Source organism: Harmonia axyridis, chromosome 3 (assembly GCF_914767665.1).
Source record: "Harmonia axyridis chromosome 3, icHarAxyr1.1, whole genome shotgun sequence".
In the NCBI taxonomy this organism is placed as follows: Eukaryota; Metazoa; Arthropoda; class Insecta; order Coleoptera; family Coccinellidae; genus Harmonia; species Harmonia axyridis.
In genome coordinates, this window is record NC_059503.1 from 12,813,955 (window position 1) to 12,836,684 (window position 22,730).

A 22,730-nucleotide genomic window follows, 5' to 3' on the forward strand; every position below is an offset into this window, starting at 1 on the left:
GTTTTTCGTAGAAGATTAAAAATTGGATTACAAATATTTTTATTTACACAATCACATGGTCATCTATAACTAATCTGCATAACGGAGATTAACTCAAAATGTGAATTCAGACTTGTCGCTTATTAGTAGTAAGGTCGTCGAGGATTATTCTGCAAAAAAAAAGAATAAGCAATTCTTTCAACACAATGTCATTCATCAGTTTTTTGCAACAATTTTCTTTAAGAAAAGAAATTTACAAAAACAATAAATGCATTCTTGAAAGGTCCGATTATTCTGCCTCCATATATTCCATTATATTATGTCGACCCAAAACTATGAGGACATTCTCCATCCTACTATCACAATTTACCAATTTTTTGAAAATATTTACTGTATCTTATTGCCATGAACTCAACACCCCACGAAAATCCCTATTTCATATTCGACCCTCTTTAAAAAACTGAATAATTTCAAAACAAAATAGTTTTTTTACAGAAATTCAATGATTCCTAAGGTTATCAGTTTAGAAAAACTTGATCGCTTTTTCAAAAGCAAAATACCTAAATTTTAGGTCAACGCATTATATCGATGAATTTTATGTACGTAATAATTTGGAATGAATTTTGCACGAGTATAATTCTGGAACAATCAGATAGATTTTGCCTTTAAAGAATTTTACCTTCCCTCAAAGTCTCTTTACGTTTCATCATTTAAAACCACTCTTGTCTCAAAATTCGAAAATTACGACATTTAGGCAAAATGATATTCTCTTGTTCTCCCAAAAAAAGGCACAAAGATGGAAGTTATTGAATTTGTTGCAAGTGAAATTAATAATAATAAATATTGAATGCTCACCAAGGGATTTGGCCTGAACCTGTAAGCTAACATCATGCGTTTTCTATACGATTCATATTCGTCATCGTCTTCATTGAAGTCTTCAGAGTTCAAGCCTAAGCCTTGGTTTTGATCCCTTGAAGTGGCCCTGAAAATTAGTTTTCTATCAAGTTCTGATATTTTTTTGTATGAAGTCAGTATAAGATTAGGTTCAATCTTCATTTTAATAGAAAAATTAATTCATCTCTAACTCACTTATTTACTGGTTCTACTATGCCTTTACCCTCAGATCCCAAACCACTTCCTTCAGTCCAACCTAACTTTTGCAACATCTTGAAACCTATGTTATCTTCTTTGATTTTAAACTCTTTGTAATCTGACAAATTCAATTGCCTGCCTTCTTTTGCTGCACTGGACTTCTCCATGAAGCGCTTAAACTCTTCTGGAGGCAGAAAATCTCCTATATGGTGTTTTCCCTCTGCCTGTCGGTTTAGTTCTGCAGCCCACAATTGCGTCGCCATCATTTCCTTGTAAGCAAAAGATATAATTTTTAAAATAGTAGAACAAACATTCAACAAAAATCATACATTAAATTTAGATATGTTCATTACAACCAGAAGGAATCATACTAACTAAACAAGTAAAAATTTTAGCAAGCATCTCAAACAACATAAAAATAATAAAATGATGCAAACATACAAAAATCTAATAATCTTAATACATTTTTTAGAATCAAAATAATTTAATGTGGTTTTTAGTCAGTTTAGTTTAGTTAATATAAAGAAATTATTATTATTTATTCTATAAATGTTCTACCTTCTCCCTGAGTTTATGTTCCCAGGTTCCTCCATCTGTATCTTCATCCGAATCATAATCATACTTTTTCTTTCCTGCCAGTTTCAACCTATCAGCTTCTTCCCTTTTTTTGACCATGTCTTGATATAAAAGATTAATTTTATAATGATCCTCTGCCTTTTTCCATTCTTCGTCGGTCAGATTGAGATGATTGTATATTTGCTTTGCATATTGCAACAAACCAGGATCTGTTCTAGTGACTTTGGACAGCATTACTTGACCTGAAGAGATTCCGCATTTAAGGTTTTCATAAATTCCAAGATCTTATTATTTAAATAGCAATGATAAACTGATCCAAACAAGGTTTACCTTGATGTGGGTTAATAGGAAGTGGAACCTCTATCACTGGAGGAACTATAACTTGTTCCTGTACATCTTTCACCTTTTCTCCCCATCTACTTCTTCTTCTTTTTCTTAGTGAATTGCTATTCGAATTTTCTGGTAAATCCTAAATATTTGAATGAGTATTTAGGTATTCTTTTGAAATTTAAAACAATTCTATATAATTAGCCGGATAATTCGGCAAGTATGAGATATCCCGGTAAACTCCGAGACATGTTATAATCCTGGAGCCAGTAACAGATATACATGACCAAGTTCCTCTCCAACGGTAATTAGTAGAATACATCAGATAATAGTAATAAAAAGCCTCGTGAACATCAGCTACGACTCGACTGGGGGGAAGAGCGGCGGCAGCCCCCCAAACACGAAGAAAAAAAAATACATTCAGTCATTTCCTCCCAACTGAAAATTTGTCAAATTGTAGCTAACCCAATATCTAGACGAAAAAATACAATCAGCTGGCTATAGCATGTTGTATTATATGTCAGCTGGTTTCTCAAACATGAAAAAAAAAATATATTTTCAATGACAGCTCTGACAGCGACTCTGATAATGAATCAGAGAGTGCCACACTCGCGAGAAAAGGACTTTCTCCACATGTTGCACAATAATATTTATTCACTTCCACTCTCTGATTCAGTATCAGAGTCGCTGTCAGAGCTGTCATTGAAAATATAATTTTTTTTTTTCATGTTTGAGGCACCAGCTGACGTATAATACACTATGCTATAGCCAGCTGATTGTATTTTTTCGTCTAGATATTGGGTTAGCTACAATTTGACAAATTTTCAGTTGGGAGGAAATGACTGAATGTATTTTTTTTTTCTTCGTGTTTGGGGGGCAGCCGAGTCGTAGCTGACGTTCACTAGGCTTTTTATTACAATTATTTGATGCATCTTACCAAGTATCTCTCGAGAGGAAATAATCAACCAAATTTGCACCTGGCTCCCGGACTATTAATTTTTTATTTGGAGAAAGACACCTTATGATTGCAAACTTGTTGAGGGGTAACAAACCCCCTAAAGAATAACCATCTGAAGGTATTACAATTACAACTGGTTTTCCAATAGGAATTTAAAATGATTTTAAGGGCAACACTGTGTATTTTTTTGACATTTCTTCTGTCATTTTTCTTCAGTAGATTATGACATTTAATTCAACAACGTTTAGAAATTGTTTTATCAAATTCAGTGCTACTTGTGAGTACTTGGAGAAATTCAAGAAGAATTCATGGAGAATATTATCTAGTTAATAGACCCACTTTGTCGTATTGTAGACTAATTCTAAAGTGAATTTTCTATACATGATACAGGAGGACCAGTACCAACTACTGAGGCATTGCTAGCTGTAACATTTTAAAATTTGTCTGTAATATGACGAAGTAAGTTAACTGAATAATGATGTCCATGAGTTCATATTAAATGGTATAACCTACTGAACATAAATGACATAAGAAATGTCAAAAAGATATTACAGTATTGCCATTATAACCATTTTATATTGTTTCATTCCTATTGTAAGACCATTCATTGAAGGATAATTATGCTAAAAAAAAAATTGATTTCTGTTTGGCATTAGTTTCAGTGTAAACATTTGTAATCATAAGAAGTCTTCTTCCAAATAAAAATTGATCTGTCTCGACATTTTTCGGACTGTTTAAATGAAATTCTAAGATTCTCACATTTTGGTCGTCCTCCTCAAAAGCAACTTCTGGTTCATATGCTTCCTCCTTTTTGTAACCCGTCCTACTGAAGTTTTCGTCAGCCATTTCTTTCTTGAATTGCTCTATAAGTTGTTGATATTGCTTATAGGCAGCGGATTCTTTATGAAAGAGGAACCTGTGAAACATAAAAAAAACATGGTATGTTAGTTTATGGAGAAGTAATAGGGGAATATATACCTAACGCTGTGTTAGATTGGTATTGAACACTGTCTACGCCATTTGATTAGGTTCAGTAGCATTTGAGATCTCCTGACAAATGATTATTGCTGTTTTAGAGAATATAAGTAATGTTTCTTGGGAGTTTCAATAAAAATACAATTTCCTTGTATAGGACATATAGGTAGTATTCAAAAGTTTGGGAAATTGCTTTTTCAAAAGTGAATAATTAAGATTAGTTTAAATCAAACTGTTCAATTCCCAGAGATAACCAAAAAGCAGCAAGATATAATCACCAAATGAAAACTTAAATTTCTTCATTTGAAAATTTCATCAGATGATTTGAAGACTCTCAAATACTGGTCATATTCAACAATGAACAATTACAGCTTGAGAAAAATACAATTAAAATCTTGTTTTCCTATATATCCTGATATGGATACCGATTAGTCATTACATCCATAAAATTTCTAGAATTTTTGTTTTATTTAGAACCAACACTTCATATGACGTGGACATTGCACCCTAATTTTTAAAACTTATTGCTATAAATAGGATTAAATGTCCATTGTCCCTGCATACCACACACTAGGATCTTGCTTTTTACGTTGTTGCACCTCGTCCTGTATGCTAGGTCCGCACTGTGCCACCATACGTGCCAGAGATGCCATTGCTTCATAATCAGCAGTACCTGGGGGAAACACTTCACAACACGTCACTAACCGCCCTATACTCAACGGAGATGACCCAAAATTAAATATTTGAAATTTTTCCTTTCAATTCTATTCCACCCTTGACATAAGTGTTCAAATAGAAAAAAATTACTAACACAAATTTTTTATTGGCCAATGTTTTATGCAGTTTCTGTTTATTTTTGGATTATTTATTTTTAAGAATGAAACCTTCGAAATCATTTATAATAACTCATACACCAATTTTATTAATTATGGATAATAGAGCTTTAAATATATCAAAAAAATATTTGGGCCATCTCCTAATTTATACAAGAGAAGAAAAACTGCCAACTTTTCCTAGGAATTTATGCTGAAATAATTTAAGTTGCAAGAATTTATCCGAGAGGACACTGTAAGGCCAAAAGAATCGAAAAAATGGCATAGAAACTTGAAACTGTAGCTTTCAGATTTTAAACGGGAATTTATTTCTATTATAATTAATAAGTACAGGGTCTTTATAAACGATTGTAACATTGCAGTTGCCTTTGAATTATTTCTTACCACCCCTCACTAAGGGTTTCAACAATGATCTATTAATACATAAATGTGCCAATGAGCGGTCGTGCAGAGCATTGACATTAGAGAGGTAAAGATTAAGCCCTGGGTTACGTGAACACGAGGAATAGGATATAAATGTTTGGATTTCAACCAATGATAAGGGAATCCAAATCACGTGTTCTAAAATGGTTCAGTGATTGATTGATTGATTCAATATGTTCAACCAATCAAAATATCGGTTGGTTCAGCACTAGGTCACAAGGTGTAAACATCATGCTTCAAACCTTTCTGTTAGAGTAATTGCTCTCCCTTCCTATATGCTATCTACTACTTATTATTAGATCATTGGGTCCCAACTATATATCATAGAATTTTGAATGGTCATGGAAGTCACAACCATGACAATTGAATTGTTTATTCAATTGATTTGACACTTAAAATGTAAACATAGAAGTAAGTGTGGTTATGTATGTCATGAGCAGTCTTATTCTATATCAATTATATGGCTTGAATATCAAAGAAGAAACAGTATTCATTTGAATTGGCAAAATAAGAATAAATCTGAGATGTTAAAATCATTTATAGAGACCCTGTATATATCAATTAATATCAAAGATATATGACTTTCATCTCATTTTTACACCAACAGTCTTAAATAAAATAAGTTTGGTTGTATTCAAGAAAGAATAAACAAGACCTTTCCTGTTACTTTCACAATTACTTTGGAACAATAGTTTCAAATTTCTTCTAAATAACTCATGGTGTTATGACAATTAAAAACATATCAGATGATCTAAAAAAATAAATATTTACCTGTACCATGTATATCTGGTATGTTACCAGTACCCATGACATTCACTATAGGTGGAGGTGGTGGTGGAATATTCATCGGAGGCATCTGATTCAGTTGAGGCGGAGCTTGTCCCAAATATCCAGGGGGTGGGTTTTGTAATTGTACAGTGGACGTGTTTAAAGTGAGAATAGGAGGTGGACAGCTGATGTTAACTGGCTGAACTGAATTCAAGGACAATCCAGGTGGAGGGAGAATAGGTTGAGCCATAAGAGCAGGAATAGTGTTGGACACATTAATTGTACTTGAGGGTACCAAATTTGGTTGTAAAGAAACAGAAATGACGGGGGTGAAGGTATTTTGAATCTGTGACACAGATGGTATGGTATGCAGTAGAATACTCTGAGATGAAGGTAAATTTCTCATATTCTGTTGAGCCTGCACATTTACCATAGCAACGCAATTAGGAGGTGGAGGAGGAGGTATATTCATAGGAGCATCACCTAAACTAGGTGGAGGAACAGATTTATTCGGAGGTGGTATATTTTTCAAAAACTCAGCATCTGACAGACTCTTATCACTTGGAGTGGGAATAGCCATCAAATCTAATGGTTTGGGGTTAGGTATTTCATTTAATTGAAGCGAAGAAGGTGTTGGAATATTCTGAACTTGAATAGGCGCAGGCTGGGGAATATTTAAAGTATTGATAGGATCTGGTTGAGGTATATTCTGAACCTGAATCGGATTAGGTGGAGGTATATTGGCCAATTCAACCTTTGGTAAACAAGGAGTATTTATAATTTCATTATCTTGGTTAATTTGAAGGTGGTTCTGGGATGTGGCTAAATTATCAAATACAATGGGTTGTATATTCAAAGAATCTGAGGATGGCACCATCATATGAGTTTGAAGCTGAGATAGTGGGGGTATGCCAATCAAAACAGGTTGAGAAACTATCACATGCATATCATTCTGCGGTGGAACAACTGTATGAATTTGAGGTTCAGGGAACTGTGAAGTTGTTGAAGTGTGAGTTGTAGGTTTAGAGGTGTTAGGATTATTTTGTGTCTCACTTTGGGCTTCCGGTACAGATGGTTGCGATATTTTATAATCAAAATGCTGATGACTTGCAGCATTTTTGAAGCAAGTGTTGATTGTTATTTTTTGTTGTTCAAAGGAAAAATTTTTGTCAGGTAGCCTATTTAATGGCTTTGAACGATCTTTTGGAGAACAACTCTGTTTTTGACCCCACTTAGATAGTCTGCTACCACGATCATCACTAAAAAGTAAGGGTATATTTTCATGATTTACTTAGACTAAATTCTGAAATATAAATTCAATCTCAAAATGAGCTAGGTATTTTGGAAATTAATATGTTTTCTTAGTGTTATTATCATAAACTATAAGAATAAGAAATGACAAAAAAATGTTGTTACCAATGATTTTATGTAGCAAAAGTTTTTCTAAGAGTCTCACCTATATTCTCTATTTTTGAAGGATTTCTGTTTTGTATCAGTTTTCTTTTCTTTTAAATTTTTGAATGTGTTTAGAAAAGAACCATCGTTATTAAATACATTCAAGGACTTCTTTTCTTCTTCAGCACTAAAACAAAAGTTTTGCATCAATATCTAAGTAAACGAAATCATTTACAATGACATTTGAGTAACCAAAATTTTATTGTAGTTCATTACATTTCTAAGCAAAATATTTAAAACAAGAAACCTTGGTTTAGCGGGGTCTTCTTGGGGAACATTTTCTGATATCTTTTTTTTTGCTTCCAATTTTGCTTGTATTTCTTTCTTTTTTTGCTCAATTATTTTTTCTTGGTGGGACATTTGAGCAAACCGATCGTTTCTAGACATTTTCTGTTGATGTAAAGCTTCTTTTTTCGACATTTTTCATATAAAATTTTCTGAAAGGAAAATTAAATTTATATGAAATAATTCCAAGGAAAATGACGTTCGATCAGTGTTCCTACTGTCACAATATTTAAAATGGAGGAGATGGTATGAAATTTCGGAAAATTTAAATATAAAAATTAATTAATATGACAAAAAAAATTAATAATAACAGTGATAACATTACAAATTGTTGAATTTAGAGAAATATATCGGATATATACACCTATTGGATAATTTTCAATATTCTATTCTGTGCTTATTAATGCGCTTGCTTCATTGCATAATGTATTTATTCAAATAAGAAATTTAGGTATAAATTTACAAAAAAACAAAATTCTTATCCTAAAATATCAATGAATAATTTAATATAAACGGTTTGTCGGTCTCGTTTTGTTACTCTCATCGATGATTTTGGTAATTTTAAGAAACAAGGTTTTTTTTTTGTTGTTCGAATATTACAAAATTGCATTCCAAAATAGAAATAATTTGATAGATTATATTTTAGAAATCTAGATTTAAATTTTACCTTACCCCTTTACGCGCGTACGAGCTATATAGTTAAATGGGAATTGTAACAAATATTATATTATCTATTTTTTATGAAGAGATGACTGAAAAATAAACTTGTTCACAGAAATTTTAATTTTATTTCTTTTCCCAATTCTAATAAATAAAATAAAATCAATTTTTCAGCTAGCATCTGCTATATAATTCCAAGCATAAGTATAATTCTTCAAGTATGAATTTGTTCACTAGTATACAAGTACTGCTTTTTTCCATTTTTCTTCATCAATTTCCATTAGGTATGGAAAATTTTCTTTATTAATAATTTGAGTCAAAATCCGTTGATGAGAGCTGAGAGGTAACATTTATAGAAATAAGTCGTTTAATGAAGGTCGCTCGATAAGGAAAGACACTCATTAGAGAAGTCCATTCATTTACTTATGATTTATACTATTTCAACATTACTCAGTCGTATTAGACCAAGTATAATAGTATTCCGATTACGTAGGTATCAATATCAATCTGAACGTCGAATGCCAATCCTCTAAAGCTATATCAGTATAATAGTTGTTATCGTCGTTGTCACATTTTTAGAACAAGGGTCGCCTGTGAGTGTTCTACAAGAAAGGTTTTCTCCAAATTTTAAAATAAAAAATATGTCTACAGCTAAAGGAAAACAAATTTGCATAGTGGGCAGTGGTAATTGGTAAGGATCTTTTGAATTTTTCTTTGGTTATTTTTTCAAGAAAGTGTTAACCTAACATATATTACATAAATATTAGATAATAAAACCTTGAAACTCACATTTAGATCAAATATCTATTTAATTGATAATTGCTTTACAGGGGTTCTGTAATTGCAAAAATTGTTGGCCATAATGTTCAAAACTTGGAGAAATTTGATAACAAAGTTACTATGTATGTATATGAAGAAAACATCAACGGAAAGAAACTCACTGAAATAATAAATGAACAGCATGAAAATGTGAAATATCTACCAGGTCATAAATTGCCTCCGAATGTTGTAAGTGAAACTGGCTTTTATAAAAACATTCTCAAGATCATATTAAAATAAATTTGATAAAACAAATTTCTGCAAATCAACATGTTATCAATATTAAACAGCTATTGTTCAATGGTTTTTTTATGACTAATAAAGCAGGCTATACTGCATTCCTTCAGTACCTAAAATAATTGGTACTAATGATTGATGATAAGATTAAAAATGCATAACTTTATGATTTGTTTGTTTCAGCTGAAACATTTTCATAAGAAAGGAGATAAGTTTTGTTCTTATTGCTCATGTCTACTTCAAAATTAAGAAAATATTAACAATTTTCTTATATCAATATTTTGATGGAAAGTTTTGAAATATTGTCAATTTATTTGCCTATTTCTTACTTCGGGTGACTGGCCATGAATTCAGTTTAAAATTTATTAAACTTATTTTTACCTACTTATATTTTAAACTCTATTTTTAGGATTTTGTCTTAGCTGATGTATTTTTCTGGATAATTCATTCGCTAATCTGAATTTTTACTCCAAATTAACTTGATATGCTGAATAAATAATAATTTCATTTCCTCATTCCTTAGGAAGCTATTGCTGATGTTGTAGAAGCAGCCAAAGATGCTGACATCCTTATTTTTGTTCTACCTCATCAATTCATAAAAGGAATTTGCTCAACACTACTTGGAAAGATCAAGCCAACTGCTATTGCACTCTCTCTCATCAAGGTAATCTTAAATCCACTATTTGAAATGAGTTTTGCCACTTTCAATAATTTCATTGAATTCAATTAGTGAAAGATTATTATTTGATGCATTTATTTCATTTTGGGCTTTTATGTCGAAAACAAATTTTTTTGATGATTTTTTCAGGGATTCGATAGATTAGATGGTGGTGGTATCGAATTGATATCGCATATTATTAATCGCCATCTGAAAATTCCCTGTCATGTTCTCATGGGTGCTAATTTAGCTAATGAAGTAGCTAATGAACAATTTTGTGAGACAACCATTGGCTGTAGGGACAGAAAAATTGGTTCAATGCTAAGGGACATCATCCAAACCGAATACTTCAGAGTAGTAGTAGTTGATGATGAAGATACAGTAGAAATTTGTGGTGCACTCAAAGTAAGTAATTAGCTCTTTCTAATCATAACTGTAAAATTGTCAAAAAAACATTTTTTTTATAGAATATTGTAGCCTGTGGTGCTGGTTTTGTTGATGGTCTTGGTCTAGGAGATAACACAAAAGCTGCAGTCATACGACTTGGCCTCATGGAAATGATAAAATTTGTAGATGTCTTTTATCCTGGTGGTAAATTATCTACCTTTTTTGAAAGTTGTGGAGTTGCTGACTTGATAACAACTTGTTTTGGTGGTCGTAACAGGAAATGTTCTGAAGCATTCGTTAAAACAGGAAAGTCAATAAAGCAGCTAGAAGATGAAATGCTTAATGGACAGAAATTGCAAGGACCAATAACAGCAGAAGAAGTTAATTTTATGTTGAAAAGTAAAGGCATGGAAGACAAGTGAGTATTTTTCAGCCAGAAAAAAATTATATAATTGTAAAATTGATATACTGGTAGGTTTTTCGAATGATCATAAAGCGGTAGGCTATTTTACATTGAACAAAATATTGTCGTATTTGTAGACATCCTCTTAGATTGAACAATTAAGTATTATCTCCTAAAATAAACTGAAATGGGTGAATTTATCATGAAGTCAATTTGTGAAAAACCTGTTTGTTATTTACATATTTGCTACTTGTGTTTAATATTTTGCTACGTCATTTTCTACAATAAATTATTCTTGTGAATTTGAATAGATTGGTTTTTCCTATAGAGGTCATTGACAATTTAGGGAATTCAAATCAAAATTGAATTCCAACCTTAACAGATTTCCATAGTAAGAATGTAATGAGTAATATTTTAAATGAAATACTATTAAATATTTAAGTTTTTGTCCCTTACATCAAAATGACCTTGACAAAGAGAAACGTTTGAATCTCAACCATTATTTCATTTGGATAATAATTTTTTTATGTGCTCAGAAAACATTATGAATAATTTGAGAGGATTTGAAAATTTCGTTTGTGTTAATTAGATACGTTTTTATATATTTTCCTGAAATAAATAGTATTGTATTGTTTTAGATTCCCCATTTTTACCACAGTCCATAAAATCTGTACTGGAGAATTGAAGCCTCAAGTATTCATCAACTGTATAAGGGAACATCCAGAGCATATGTAAGTTAAACAGAAATTAGTTTTGAAATAGTTGTTGCAATTTCTGTTGGAAGATGCATGCTCGCACTAATTTTCTTATTAATTTACCTAACCATACTTTTCTACTCAATCAAGTAACATAAAGAATTTTGTCTATCTTGAAAAATGTTTAAATTTTATTCATATATTTCAGTCTTGCCGATGTCCTTTGAGCATTTTCTATTGGTTACGCATAAAAATTACCTAATCACATCTCTTTATGTTACCATGGAATCAATACTTTTTTTATTATTGAGGGTTTATTAGAATATAGTCTGAATGATTTTTATTAATAAGTGGAAACAGCAAACAGATACTTCAAATGTTAATCAACCCTTTTAATAACAGATAATTATTTTTGTGATAATTTCCTGCATTTAATTATTTTTCATCTAATTTGCCTAATACTCAAAAGCAATAAATCTTAAAGAAAATCATTCTTTTGAATTGAATTTATTATTTCATTTTAATTTTTCTCATACGTATAAACATTGGAATATACATATCACTTTTTTTAGAGAATTAGCATTTGATGTTTCTACATTAGTATGTAGTGACTAGATAGTTTTGGTTTTTTAGATATTAGCTAGAATTTTTTACTCTAAAAAACTTTATTTCACAAATTGGGTTCTAATCTGCCAAAGTTCGTATTGAACATGTATTCGAATCATTTATCCATTTCCATTTTCAGATACATACCCAAACACATAGCCTTCACCTAGATCCTCCACAGATCCCTTAATCCTGATATATATCATTTTGTTTCTTGTTGTCAGTTGTATTTTGTTAATCATTATCTTTTTTTAAAACAATAATTCCATTTATTGAAAGTTGTTGAATTTGTTGTTAAAAGTTTTGTATTTGTCAATTTTCTTAATATATGTTTGTTTTATTGTGAGATTTGATTTTTGAATATTTCAGTTATGTCAATAATTATTGATAATAATTACTACCTATGAGACCTGAAATATACACAGCTCCAAAGAATTAACGCACTACTTAATAATTTCAAATATTTAATTCTTGTGAAATTCCAGAAATTTCCCAATAGATTATTAACGAGAAGTTGTAAATATCTATTCCCATCCAAAATTTGTATTTACAAGATGAAAATAATTTAAGAACAAAAAACTTATCAACATTTCAAGAAAAAGGAATATTTCTAAGTGAATATTCTATATTTCCATCCCTATTTCTGATGAACTTCCCACATTTAGGGTTCATGTTGAAAATTAGCTTTCGAATAATGATTTGGTCCAAGTTAAACTAAAGTTCCCTACAACCCCCAAATTGCATGGTTGATTCAAATGATTTTCCAAACATGTCCCAAATATGGGATCGAGTTTATGAACTGGTCAGGTATTATTTTGGATTAGGAAAAAATTTGGACCAATATATGAAGCAAATGGTGTGACGTAATGATCTTCAAGAATGTCAGTTATGTAGCATACAATGTTGAGATTACCCCAATTTATCACAACTAAGTTAGAACGTGCCATTAACGGAATTCCTTTCCACCAAAGAGTATTCATGAAGTTACATTGGGAATATGATTTAGCCATTGAAAAACAGGAACACATCTATCTCAAGTAAATCTAGACTGTTCTACCCAGAGAACTTGTTTTCAATTATTTTTTACCCAATTGAAATGATAGTTTGTATCGGGAATCTTTTTATTTTGGAATTAAATTGTGGTATGTTAATTTCTTGAAGCAGTGTAGTTGCAGTGATATTGGTTCATTCTACTTTTGAGTGGATATAATATTTAATATTACTTTTTAATCTCTTAAAATTGTTGACATTTTAAAAATTACCACACTTGGAATTGAATAAGCTTGTGTATAAGCAAGTTATTTTGTCCATTTCATGTGATGAATTGTTCTTATAATGGACAAATAGAAAAAATCAAGTGATATATTTTGTAATGAATGTGAAATTAAAAAGTTTCAGCAAACAAGAATAAGTTTTGCCCAATGCTACACAAATATTTTTGTCATTATCAGGCTAGTTAATTGACATAAAATATTTTGTTCAACACCCATTTATAAAATGCAGAAAGGCAAATTAATTAAATCTTACATTAGAGGATCACTAAAGAGAAGCTAATAAAAAAAAAAATATTTTGAGTTTTTCAGATAGAATATTTGTTTACTACTCTTGAAAACTAATTTTTATTAGTTATGCTGAAATAAATATTTATACTAACTGCAAACAATGTAGCACAGGGTATTTCCTACAATACAATACTAACAATATCATTTTAATTATATTCATTAATTTTTTTCATTGATTTCTGTTTTATACATTCATTCATATTTTGTTCTAGGAACTTTAATGATACTAACAGTGAAAGTCGTCTACAAAGTAAACTTTAGCTGCATTTCATAATCTAAACTTCTCATATACATAGATTATTTTTTACAATTTTGTTTTTGTGTGGTAGGTAACTGAAAGACTTCAATAAACTTCCCTAATTGAATATTTGCAGTGTTTTGAATTTGCACTAACATGCTGTTATTTATAATAATGACGATAATTACTTTCATTATTTCAGGGTAAAGTATGAAACACAAGATGAATGATTATTTGCATATCAGAAAATATAGTGGAATTATAGATAAAATATCAATTTTTTGATACCAGTTATTTTACAAATTGATATGGAAATATAAAAAGTGAATTTTTGTCAATGTTGTTAATAGTATTTTTGTTGACTAAATAAATTCATTTCTTTTCCCTAACCATACAAAATGAAAACTTAAGTATGATGATATTGACATGACCCCAATCGATAAAAAGGTCTGTCAATAGTTGAAGCATAATGCTTTATGGTTCTTTTCGCTTACTGAATTTCCCATGTTGTACTCATGACTCATCCTGAATTTCTATATAAAATTTTATCAAAATCATACAAGTAGATCGCACTTTATTAGAAGCAAGTAATTCGACTTTTGTGCTTCACGATGCTTATAATACATAAGAACTGAAATTGAAGATTGGCAGACACAAAATCAAAGTTGTTCATAATTGCTTTATTTACATTTTGCGAGTTAATATTTTCACTGCGAAGATCAATCATTTTTAACATACCAAAGTTGATCACAAAGCTTTCTCCTAACTCCGGTAGTTTTGGAAGCAAAATGTAGAAGTTTGAATTTCATTGGTGTCAGGTCAAGGCAACCAAAAACCTGAAAAAGTATTTCTCAAAAATGAATTTCTTCAACAAAGTTAAAGAAACTGAACGGAAATTCCGATCTCAAGTATCTAAAGAATGAATATTCAAATTTGTTATGCCCAAATTACATTATTCAAAATGTCTTTGTAAATTAAGTTATAATTAAATCAAAGATTGAATTGTTTGACAAATTCACTTGATAGAGAAATGATTATTTAAATATGAATATTAGACCCTTAAAAAGTTGTAGAAATTCTTTTTGTTGCTAAGTTGGTACAACCATCCTCATACGAAGTTTTGTCACAGTGCATTTTGTTAGTCTACTTCAAGTGTTTTTACAAGAAATAAAAATTTTGAAGAATCTAAACTTCTCATTGTAAATGGAATTCAGTGTGGTAAAGTTTTGAAAATATAGGGCCTATAGTGAATTTACTTTACAAAAAAAATAGGTAAAGTATGAGTGAGCCTGCTAAATTAGTCAAATAAAAGTACATCATGGTAAATCCAAAATGCTATATATTGGATTATATTGTGCTCTTGGAATCCTAGCTAGAAGGTGAGAAAGCAAATAAAAAAATTGTACAAATTCCTGGTACTATTTTGACATGGAGGTATTTCTATTTTCAGATCAGAGTTGTCAATAGTTATAAATCAACTTATCATATATTCTATAATTTTTTAATTCATATCATTCAGTCCAATATTAACTCTATAGTTGTAATGAAATAGTTCTACTTACTGCATCAAATTTTATTGCTCTTTTCGAACTCACATTAATATATTTCATGAATTTTTTAAAATTCAAAGAAAATATCTTTCTTCTAGTGGTACTTTCTTCAGATACCCATTATTAAAATCTTTAGCAGCCATTAGTTTCCTCTGATAGATTTGAACTTTTTCAATTGTAATATAATTCTTGTCTGTACATACAACTTTCAATTTTTGTGATTCATCATCATAATGAATGAATCCTTGTTTCATTTCAATGTCACAACCATCATTTAATAATCCTATGCCAAAGAGCTTGATGATTTCTCCTTTCCAAATTGAAGTAAGGGGTAAAAAACCTTTAAGTGCTCTTTCCAAATTGAATATTTTTGAAGATGTCATATTTTCCCAATCAATACGTGCAAAAGAAGTTTCTACCTTTGGTGCTAACAAAAAATATCTAGATCAGAATACATTTTGATTGTTTTCATTCCTAATTCAAATAAATAATAGAGATAAATATTAAGGTACCTATATGTATATGTGATGAAATCTATGTATTCTAAACTTACCATATGAAATTCCTTCTTTTGACTGGTGTTCAGCATTGTTCAATTTTTTGGGTAAGTCTTTTAAACATTCTATTAATTCATTGGCTCCAAGAGATCCTAACTTAACATTTAATTCAGGCAAATATATATTATCAGGTATTTTGATAGATTTTTGAGATATAATTTTACCCACATCAAACCTAGCAGGCTCTATTTGCATTATTGTTACTCCAGTGATTTTATCTCCATTTGCTAAACTATAAATTATAGGAGCTGCTCCTCTCCATCGAGGTAATAAGCTAGCATGAACATTTATCATTCCTCTGAAAATACATATACATAATTCATGCTATTAAAAGTGATATAAAACTAACAATGGAAAATTTTCTATTAATTGCTTTGGAATTAGATGACCGAAAGATACCACTAAACCTGCATCAAATTCCATTCGGTTAAGTTCAGGTGGCCACTTCCATATCCTCAAATTTTCTTTCTTCGCAAATTTGTAAACATCATTTTTCATTTCCTTAATGGAAGTGCATACTTCCAACCTACTTATTGCACCTCCGTTTCTACTGAAATTATATACATTAATTCTGGATTATGAGAGCAATGAAGTCATATTACTATTCCTGTAGGAGACGACCTAAACTGAACAGTGAAAATTTATCAGTGCCAAAAAAAAGAATTTTCCAAGGAGGTTTGTATGCAATATTTATATGTTGACATTTTGTATGCTGACTTAAATTGATTCTTTTCCAATGAAATGACTCTCGAATTTTCAGAATAAGTTTCCTTTTGTTAATCATTTTATTTTTCCATTATCAAACCCAACGTAATGATCAGATTCAGATATATTAATTTTTGGTTAAGTTTTCATTTCCATCATAGAGTAATATGTTTCTTAGCATAGAATTAATTATCATAGATTTTTTCATACCACATAACACCATACACCATTGTGTTATTTTCCTCGATATCAGTTTAGTTACCCACAGTGCATGTTGTAAATAACACATTACACCATGTATATTTTCATCATGGTAATTATTAAAGTTATTGTAACTGATGTAACCATACATAACTACTAATAATTCTATGAGTATCACAGAATAACAAAATAATATTTGTAAATATTCAATAATATGGTTATGTGTGATTAATGATTAAATGTCAAATATAGAAGGCTTTTTATGGTCTTTTTAGAAGATTTTTCAAATAAACGGTTTATTGATAATTGAAATATATCACATTCTGATAAAATGGCGTTGACAGAGGAAAGCAAACCAACCTCTGGAAAAGCACTTAATTCAGGAAGCCAAAAACTAGAAAAACGCGAGAAACCTCCGACTAAAGTTATTATCAGAAGACTTCCACCTGTTATTGAGAAAGAATCATTGTTGAATCAAATATCCCCTTTACCTGATTATGATTATTTTTATCTTGTTAATGGAGAAGCTGCTTTGGGAGAAAATTCATTTTCTCGGGCATATATCAACTTTACTAATCTGACAGATGTCTATGAATTTAAGGAAAGATTCGACAATTATGTTTTTTTAGATCAAAAAGGAAATGAATATCCTGCTGTTGTAGAATTTGCACCTTTTCAAAAAATACCTAAAAAACGAAACAAAGTCAGGTCTGATCCTAAATGTGGTACAATTGAATCTGATCCCTATTATCTGGAGTTCTTGGAATATTTGAAAAAGCCGAAAGAACAAGAAGATAAGCCTGAATATTCTTATCAGTTCACTTCTGATAACAAAGACAAAGAAGTTGTTACCACTCCATTATTAGATTTTGTTAGAAACCGAAGAGCTGAGCGAATGAGAATCCGGGAAGAGAGAAGGGAGGAAAGAAAGAGAAAAGAGAAGAAGGTCAAAGAGGAAGAAAAAAAGAAGAGATCAGAAGAAAAGTTTTTATCTAAATCATTCTCTAAAATGAAATTAGATACCAAAGATGTGTCAGATAATGATGAAAAAGAAGATGGATTTGAGAATTGTGAGAATAAAAGTGAAAATTATTCAGAGAGGTCATATTCGTATAAGAACAAAGAAAGAAAATTTGATGATCGAAAGAAAAATCCAAAAATTACCTCGCCAAGAAAAGAATTTGTGGATAAACGAGAGTTTAAAAATCGAAAGGAACATTTCAAAGAACCTAAAATCGATACTCCCAAAAAAGAAGAGAAGCAGTTACCCAAAAAAGCAAAAAAATACAGTGAGAAAAGAGAAGAACGCAAAATAGAAGCTCAAAAGAGGGCCGAAGAGATAACTCTTCGGATCAAGAAAGGGGAAGAATCCTCAGTTGCTAGTTTGGAACCTTCCGAAGATGACATATTTAAAAAGAAAATAAAAGCGAAAACAGAAAATGTCAGCTTGAATGAAGCAGATCAAGAAGAAAAGTTAAGCGAGATCCAAACAAAGTCTGTGGAAAATGAAGGGAGTAGTAAGTCGGAAGTTGTTCATAATAGTAAGGAAAATTCTTCTAAAATTCAGAAGACTATTAAGGATTCTAAAATAACTGAAAGCAAATCTGGGGATTCTGTGGAGAGTAGTAGAGAACATAAAAGAGAAAGAATAAGAAATAAAGATCGACCTACCATTGCAATTTATAGACCTGGCATGCTTTCTAAAAGAAAGCTTACTGAAGGAGATGATAAAGAATCAACCAAAGAATCAAAGTGAAAATAAGTTTTCTTTGAGAAAGGTTTTAACAATCTCAACCTCTTTAAAATAACATGTTAGAATATAGATAATAATTGTGTTATTTTCATTGAACTTGTTGAGTTTCAAATTATTTTAGATGAAACTTATTTGAACTTAATCAACATCAATGTTATAGGAACGTTATGACATACCTCCCTTTTTCTTCTTTCTTTCTTTTTGTCTTTCTTTTTGTCTTTCCTAGTGATCAAAATCAATGTTTATGAAACATAGTGGCATACCTGGTCAGTTATTTTTGTGTTTCCTAGTGACCAAAGATGGTTCAGTATGCTGCATGATTATTATTTAAGGGGATATCAGAAACTGAAAATGTTATCGATTTTTCTTTCTGAAACCAAGGATAACTTATGGATTTTTTTTAAGTGTATGTATTACAATGTTTTGTTTTTGATTTTTTTGTAAATGTTATTTCGGATATATATTCTTGAACCAAAACTTTGTTTCATCTTCCATATGTGTAGAATCTTCCCTTGCAATCAATCTAATATGAATATGAGAGTTATTATGCAAGATGGACCACGAAAAAGAGTCCTCCCAATAACTGAGACAAGCATAAAACTCTGCGTTCCAATTTAGAAAGACAGTATAATCTTTTTTTGATACTATATCTACTATAACTAATGAAACTTGGAGAAATGTTTTGTATCTCTCTTGAATTTCCTTGGAAATTATGAGTATTAAATTAAAAAATTTTCAGCAGTAGAAATGTTCATTCACCTGATTTAATTAATATAGAGCTGTGAAATGGATTCAATTAATCGTGAGTTAAGTCAAATATGATCTAATAATTTGTGTCTTGGATATTATTTGCCGAAATCAATTGATGTATGACTGATTTAATTTTTATTATTTTTATATTTGAAAGTAATTTTTGACTCTAATTGTGATATACTTGAGAAATATACGCACTGTTACAAATAAAAATCAACGATGTTTTTATCATTTTAGAGTGAAAAAAAATGTTTTACGCCTTAAGGGGTTAAGTTTCCAATTATTCGAATTGGACACTTTTGAAAAATGAAACACATACATTTTATCTCGATTTAATTTACTGATTTTCCGTTTCATGGGCTTAAGTAGAAACATGTTCAATGAATGAGTGGAAAATGTAATTAACATTAACATCATAATAACACACAGAAACCCTCCCTTTAATATTATACTTTATTACAATCCATAAACTTCATAATTCCTAGTAACAATTTAGTGCAGCTGATTTTGAAATACAAAATGATATTGAACAAATTCCAGAAGTAATTGTTCAATATTCACGATAAGAGGAGATATGAAGAAAATGCTTTTTCGATTGAAAATTCTCAGATAGTATTCTCGACAACAATTTGAAATTTTTTGAGTCATCAACCCCAATACGATTACATTATTAGATATTCGAAATAAATCAGTTGATTTAAATAATTACATAACTCAATTCAATAATTAATACTGAAAAAGCGTGTTATTGATAAGTCACAATTTTTTTGATATATATTTTTTGTTCAAATCAAAGATGAAAAATCATTGAAGTGTTTTTTTTTTAGGAATTCTGTTAATAGAACAATTGTACATTTATCTACTGAATCAACTAAGATCAGGTATCCATTTTTTCATTGATTGTTCAATTGCTTTTTTGATATTTACTGATACCAAAGCATCGAAAATAACTATTCATCTTATTTACTATACCACCTAAATATCTAACACCCTGTTTACGAATAAACTAATTTAATTCTCTGTTCAGTATACATATATACACAGTTATTGAACGAATTTTTCAAAGAGATTGCGTTTTTTTTTTGGAAGACGTCAGCTAACATTTATAGCTAGCAAAGTGTTTTTTGGATACGGTGATGATAGAAGTTGCAATTTATTTCTTCAACTAGATAACGTATATCAGGGTAAGAAAATTTCGATGTTTCAAGGTGGAATAGTTCAGAATTTTCCAATAGGAACTATACAGGTTAAAATGGCTGTATTATTCTTTGACATTTCTTATGTCATTTGTGTTTAATAGATTATATCATTTAATCATGGAAAGATACATGCTTCAACAATGTTTAAAAATCATTTTATCGAAATCATTGCTCATTTGTGAATATATTTAGAGAAAGTGGTACTAAGTACGGCTCAGCACTCAAATTTGTCTATAATATGACGAATAGTAAGTCAATTCACTGAATTTTGTCGTCCATGAATTCTCCTTGAATTCATCTCAGTATTCACAAATGAGCACTGATTTTGATGAAACTATTCAACAATTTCTAAACGTTATTGAAGCGTGTCTATTTCCATGATTAAACAGCATAATCTACTGATCACAAACGACATAAGAAATGTAAAAAACGTTAGAAGAAACAACTTATTTCTTCGATCAATTTTTATGAGAAGAACCTATTGGCCAATGTTGAAAAAAAAATTTCCATTCATATTTGGAAATAGTTGGCAGTTTCGGGTATTTTATTTTCTACATCTATTTTTCTCAAGACAAATTGTAAAGAAAATTTTTCAACCATGAATTAGTATTTGCGATTATTTATATCTTTACATTCAGCTATATGCCTACCTATTGATTGTTATCTGTGTTGATTTTACGTTAACCCGAATTAAAAATTTAAAAACTTATTCTGAAATATACCTAGTATTTTTGTAAACGAAAGTAATGGATAAAATATTGAACGCACTTCTTTCAAATGAAATGGGCCCACAAGCAAGTGATGATGAATTCTATGTATAGAAGCAGAATGAATATCAATTTGTAATTATGATTTTCAAGTGTTTGTCTTAAACTACCCAGTTCCAATGATGAATTGAAATATTACTTATTGAACAGAAATTATAATAATATAAATCCAGTATTGTTATCAAATCCTTCGCATGTTAATACAATAAATATTTAGGTACTGAAATATTAATGTGAGAATTGTCTTGGCAGATTTACAATTTAGCTTTCTCCGTCAAAATCCATCATCTTCCGTTATCCTCAAAATTCACCCGTTCATATCAACATTAGACTATTTTTGAAAATCCGTTGGATCACGTGTTCATCTACAATATTTTACGTAGAGTTTTGAAAGAAACGGTATTACATGCAGAATTGATCAAAAAGTGTGGCACATAGTTGCTAGGATAGGTAAATATGTTTTTTTTCAGAAAATATTACTTGGTATCTGTGTTCAAGATGCAGAGTGTTCAAAGGAAAATTTGTAGGTATACATATTTTTGAAGATGATGTCAAAACTGCAAGCAACATTGTAATGAAATTTTGTATGAATATATATTTTTTGTAAGCTGACACAATACATACGTTTCTTTTTCAATCTGACTAGGTAGGTATTATAGAGATTTTTTTTGTGAGTTTGAATATCATTTAAAAATTTTTGACTTCACTCACATAACTAATTTTGCAGCTTTATGCCTATCCTAGCAATGGGGGCCACCATTTTTTAGACACCCTTTATAATTTTATTATTCATAAATAATAATTGATAGTACCTATTCATCAATAGGTATGTCGGTACTTATTAAGTTATAGAGAAGTTATTGCTTGGGATCCTAAGGCAATAACGAAATTTTTATCACACCAATCACTCATCTTTTGCTTTAACCCATCTTTTTCATTCTAGGTATACGTCTTTTGAATAGGAAAAATGTAGAACTTCGTTCAGGTACTGTCAGTATATACTTTTTTTTGGTTGTTCAAGAAACCTTAAGGAAAACAAGTCTCAAATTCAGAAATAAAGAATAGTTATTTCTAATAAGAGTGCAGAACTTTCTAATACGAATTCGAAAGAGTCTTCTGTTCGAGTAGGTATTAGACATTACTTTCTTTTGTTCGAGTATTAGACATTATTTTCTTGATTTCGGTAAAATTGAATTAAATCTTATATATTTTTTTGTATTTATATTCGTCAATGACTTGTTTAAATTTAACATCTCTTCCCAATGATCTAAGAATATGTAGATGAAGAGAGAAAGAGAGAGAGAAATCG

The 22,730-nt window shown here is 30.2% G+C and overlaps 4 protein-coding genes across 13 annotated transcripts; 2 read left to right on the plus strand and 2 right to left on the minus strand.

The window, feature by feature from the left end:
* Window positions 1-22: 22 nt before the first annotated feature.
* LOC123674844 lies at window positions 23-9,259 on the minus strand. 2 transcript variants are annotated; one of them, XM_045609950.1, is made up of 11 exons: window positions 9,121-9,259; window positions 7,634-7,823; window positions 7,388-7,513; window positions 5,935-7,190; window positions 4,472-4,592; window positions 3,692-3,848; window positions 1,978-2,116; window positions 1,630-1,889; window positions 1,069-1,340; window positions 835-961; window positions 23-149 (listed from the first exon to the last, which is right to left on the minus strand). In XM_045609950.1, exons 2-11 carry the CDS (start codon window positions 7,804-7,806, stop codon window positions 123-125), a joined length of 2,658 nt encoding a protein of 885 aa, XP_045465906.1. In that variant the 5' UTR covers window positions 7,807-7,823; window positions 9,121-9,259; the 3' UTR covers window positions 23-122. The 2 variants fall into 2 exon arrangements, with proteins under 2 accessions (XP_045465906.1, XP_045465905.1); XM_045609949.1 differs by lacking the exon at window positions 9,121-9,259 and having other exon boundaries at window positions 7,634-7,898.
* On the plus strand, window positions 8,679-14,274 carry LOC123674851 (glycerol-3-phosphate dehydrogenase [NAD(+)], cytoplasmic). Of its 6 annotated transcripts, XR_006746708.1 has the most exons (9): window positions 8,684-8,820; window positions 8,911-9,022; window positions 9,162-9,339; window positions 9,911-10,051; window positions 10,196-10,450; window positions 10,513-10,850; window positions 11,474-11,566; window positions 13,911-14,023; window positions 14,139-14,274. XR_006746708.1 is itself a non-coding variant. In XM_045609961.1 (8 exons), the coding sequence occupies exons 1-8, from the start codon at window positions 8,757-8,759 to the stop codon at window positions 14,164-14,166; spliced, it is 1,209 nt and encodes a 402-aa protein (XP_045465917.1). In that variant the 5' UTR covers window positions 8,679-8,756; the 3' UTR covers window positions 14,167-14,274. The 6 variants fall into 6 exon arrangements, 5 of the variants coding, with proteins under 5 accessions (XP_045465917.1, XP_045465918.1, XP_045465915.1 ...); XM_045609961.1 differs by lacking the exon at window positions 13,911-14,023 and having other exon boundaries at window positions 8,679-8,820; XM_045609962.1 differs by lacking the exons at window positions 13,911-14,023; window positions 14,139-14,274 and adding an exon at window positions 11,739-12,482 and having other exon boundaries at window positions 8,679-8,820.
* A 327-nt stretch (window positions 14,275-14,601) lies between these two features.
* Window positions 14,602-16,921, minus strand: LOC123674853 (methionyl-tRNA formyltransferase, mitochondrial). Of its 4 annotated transcripts, none has more exons than XR_006746709.1 (5): window positions 16,646-16,918; window positions 16,393-16,593; window positions 16,040-16,341; window positions 15,499-15,913; window positions 14,602-14,772 (listed from the first exon to the last, which is right to left on the minus strand). XR_006746709.1 is itself a non-coding variant. In XM_045609964.1 (5 exons), the coding sequence occupies exons 1-4, from the start codon at window positions 16,825-16,827 to the stop codon at window positions 15,561-15,563; spliced, it is 1,038 nt and encodes a 345-aa protein (XP_045465920.1). In that variant the 5' UTR covers window positions 16,828-16,921; the 3' UTR covers window positions 14,602-14,772; window positions 15,532-15,560. The 4 variants fall into 4 exon arrangements, 2 of the variants coding, with proteins under 2 accessions (XP_045465920.1, XP_045465922.1); XR_006746710.1 differs by having other exon boundaries at window positions 16,393-16,590; window positions 16,646-16,787; XM_045609964.1 differs by having other exon boundaries at window positions 15,532-15,913; window positions 16,646-16,921.
* A 97-nt stretch (window positions 16,922-17,018) lies between these two features.
* Window positions 17,019-19,179, plus strand: LOC123674848 (regulator of nonsense transcripts 3B). The gene has a single exon (XM_045609956.1). The coding sequence runs from the start codon at window positions 17,281-17,283 to the stop codon at window positions 18,703-18,705; it is 1,425 nt and encodes a 474-aa protein (XP_045465912.1). The 5' UTR covers window positions 17,019-17,280; the 3' UTR covers window positions 18,706-19,179.
* The last annotated feature ends 3,551 nt before the right edge of the window (window positions 19,180-22,730 follow it).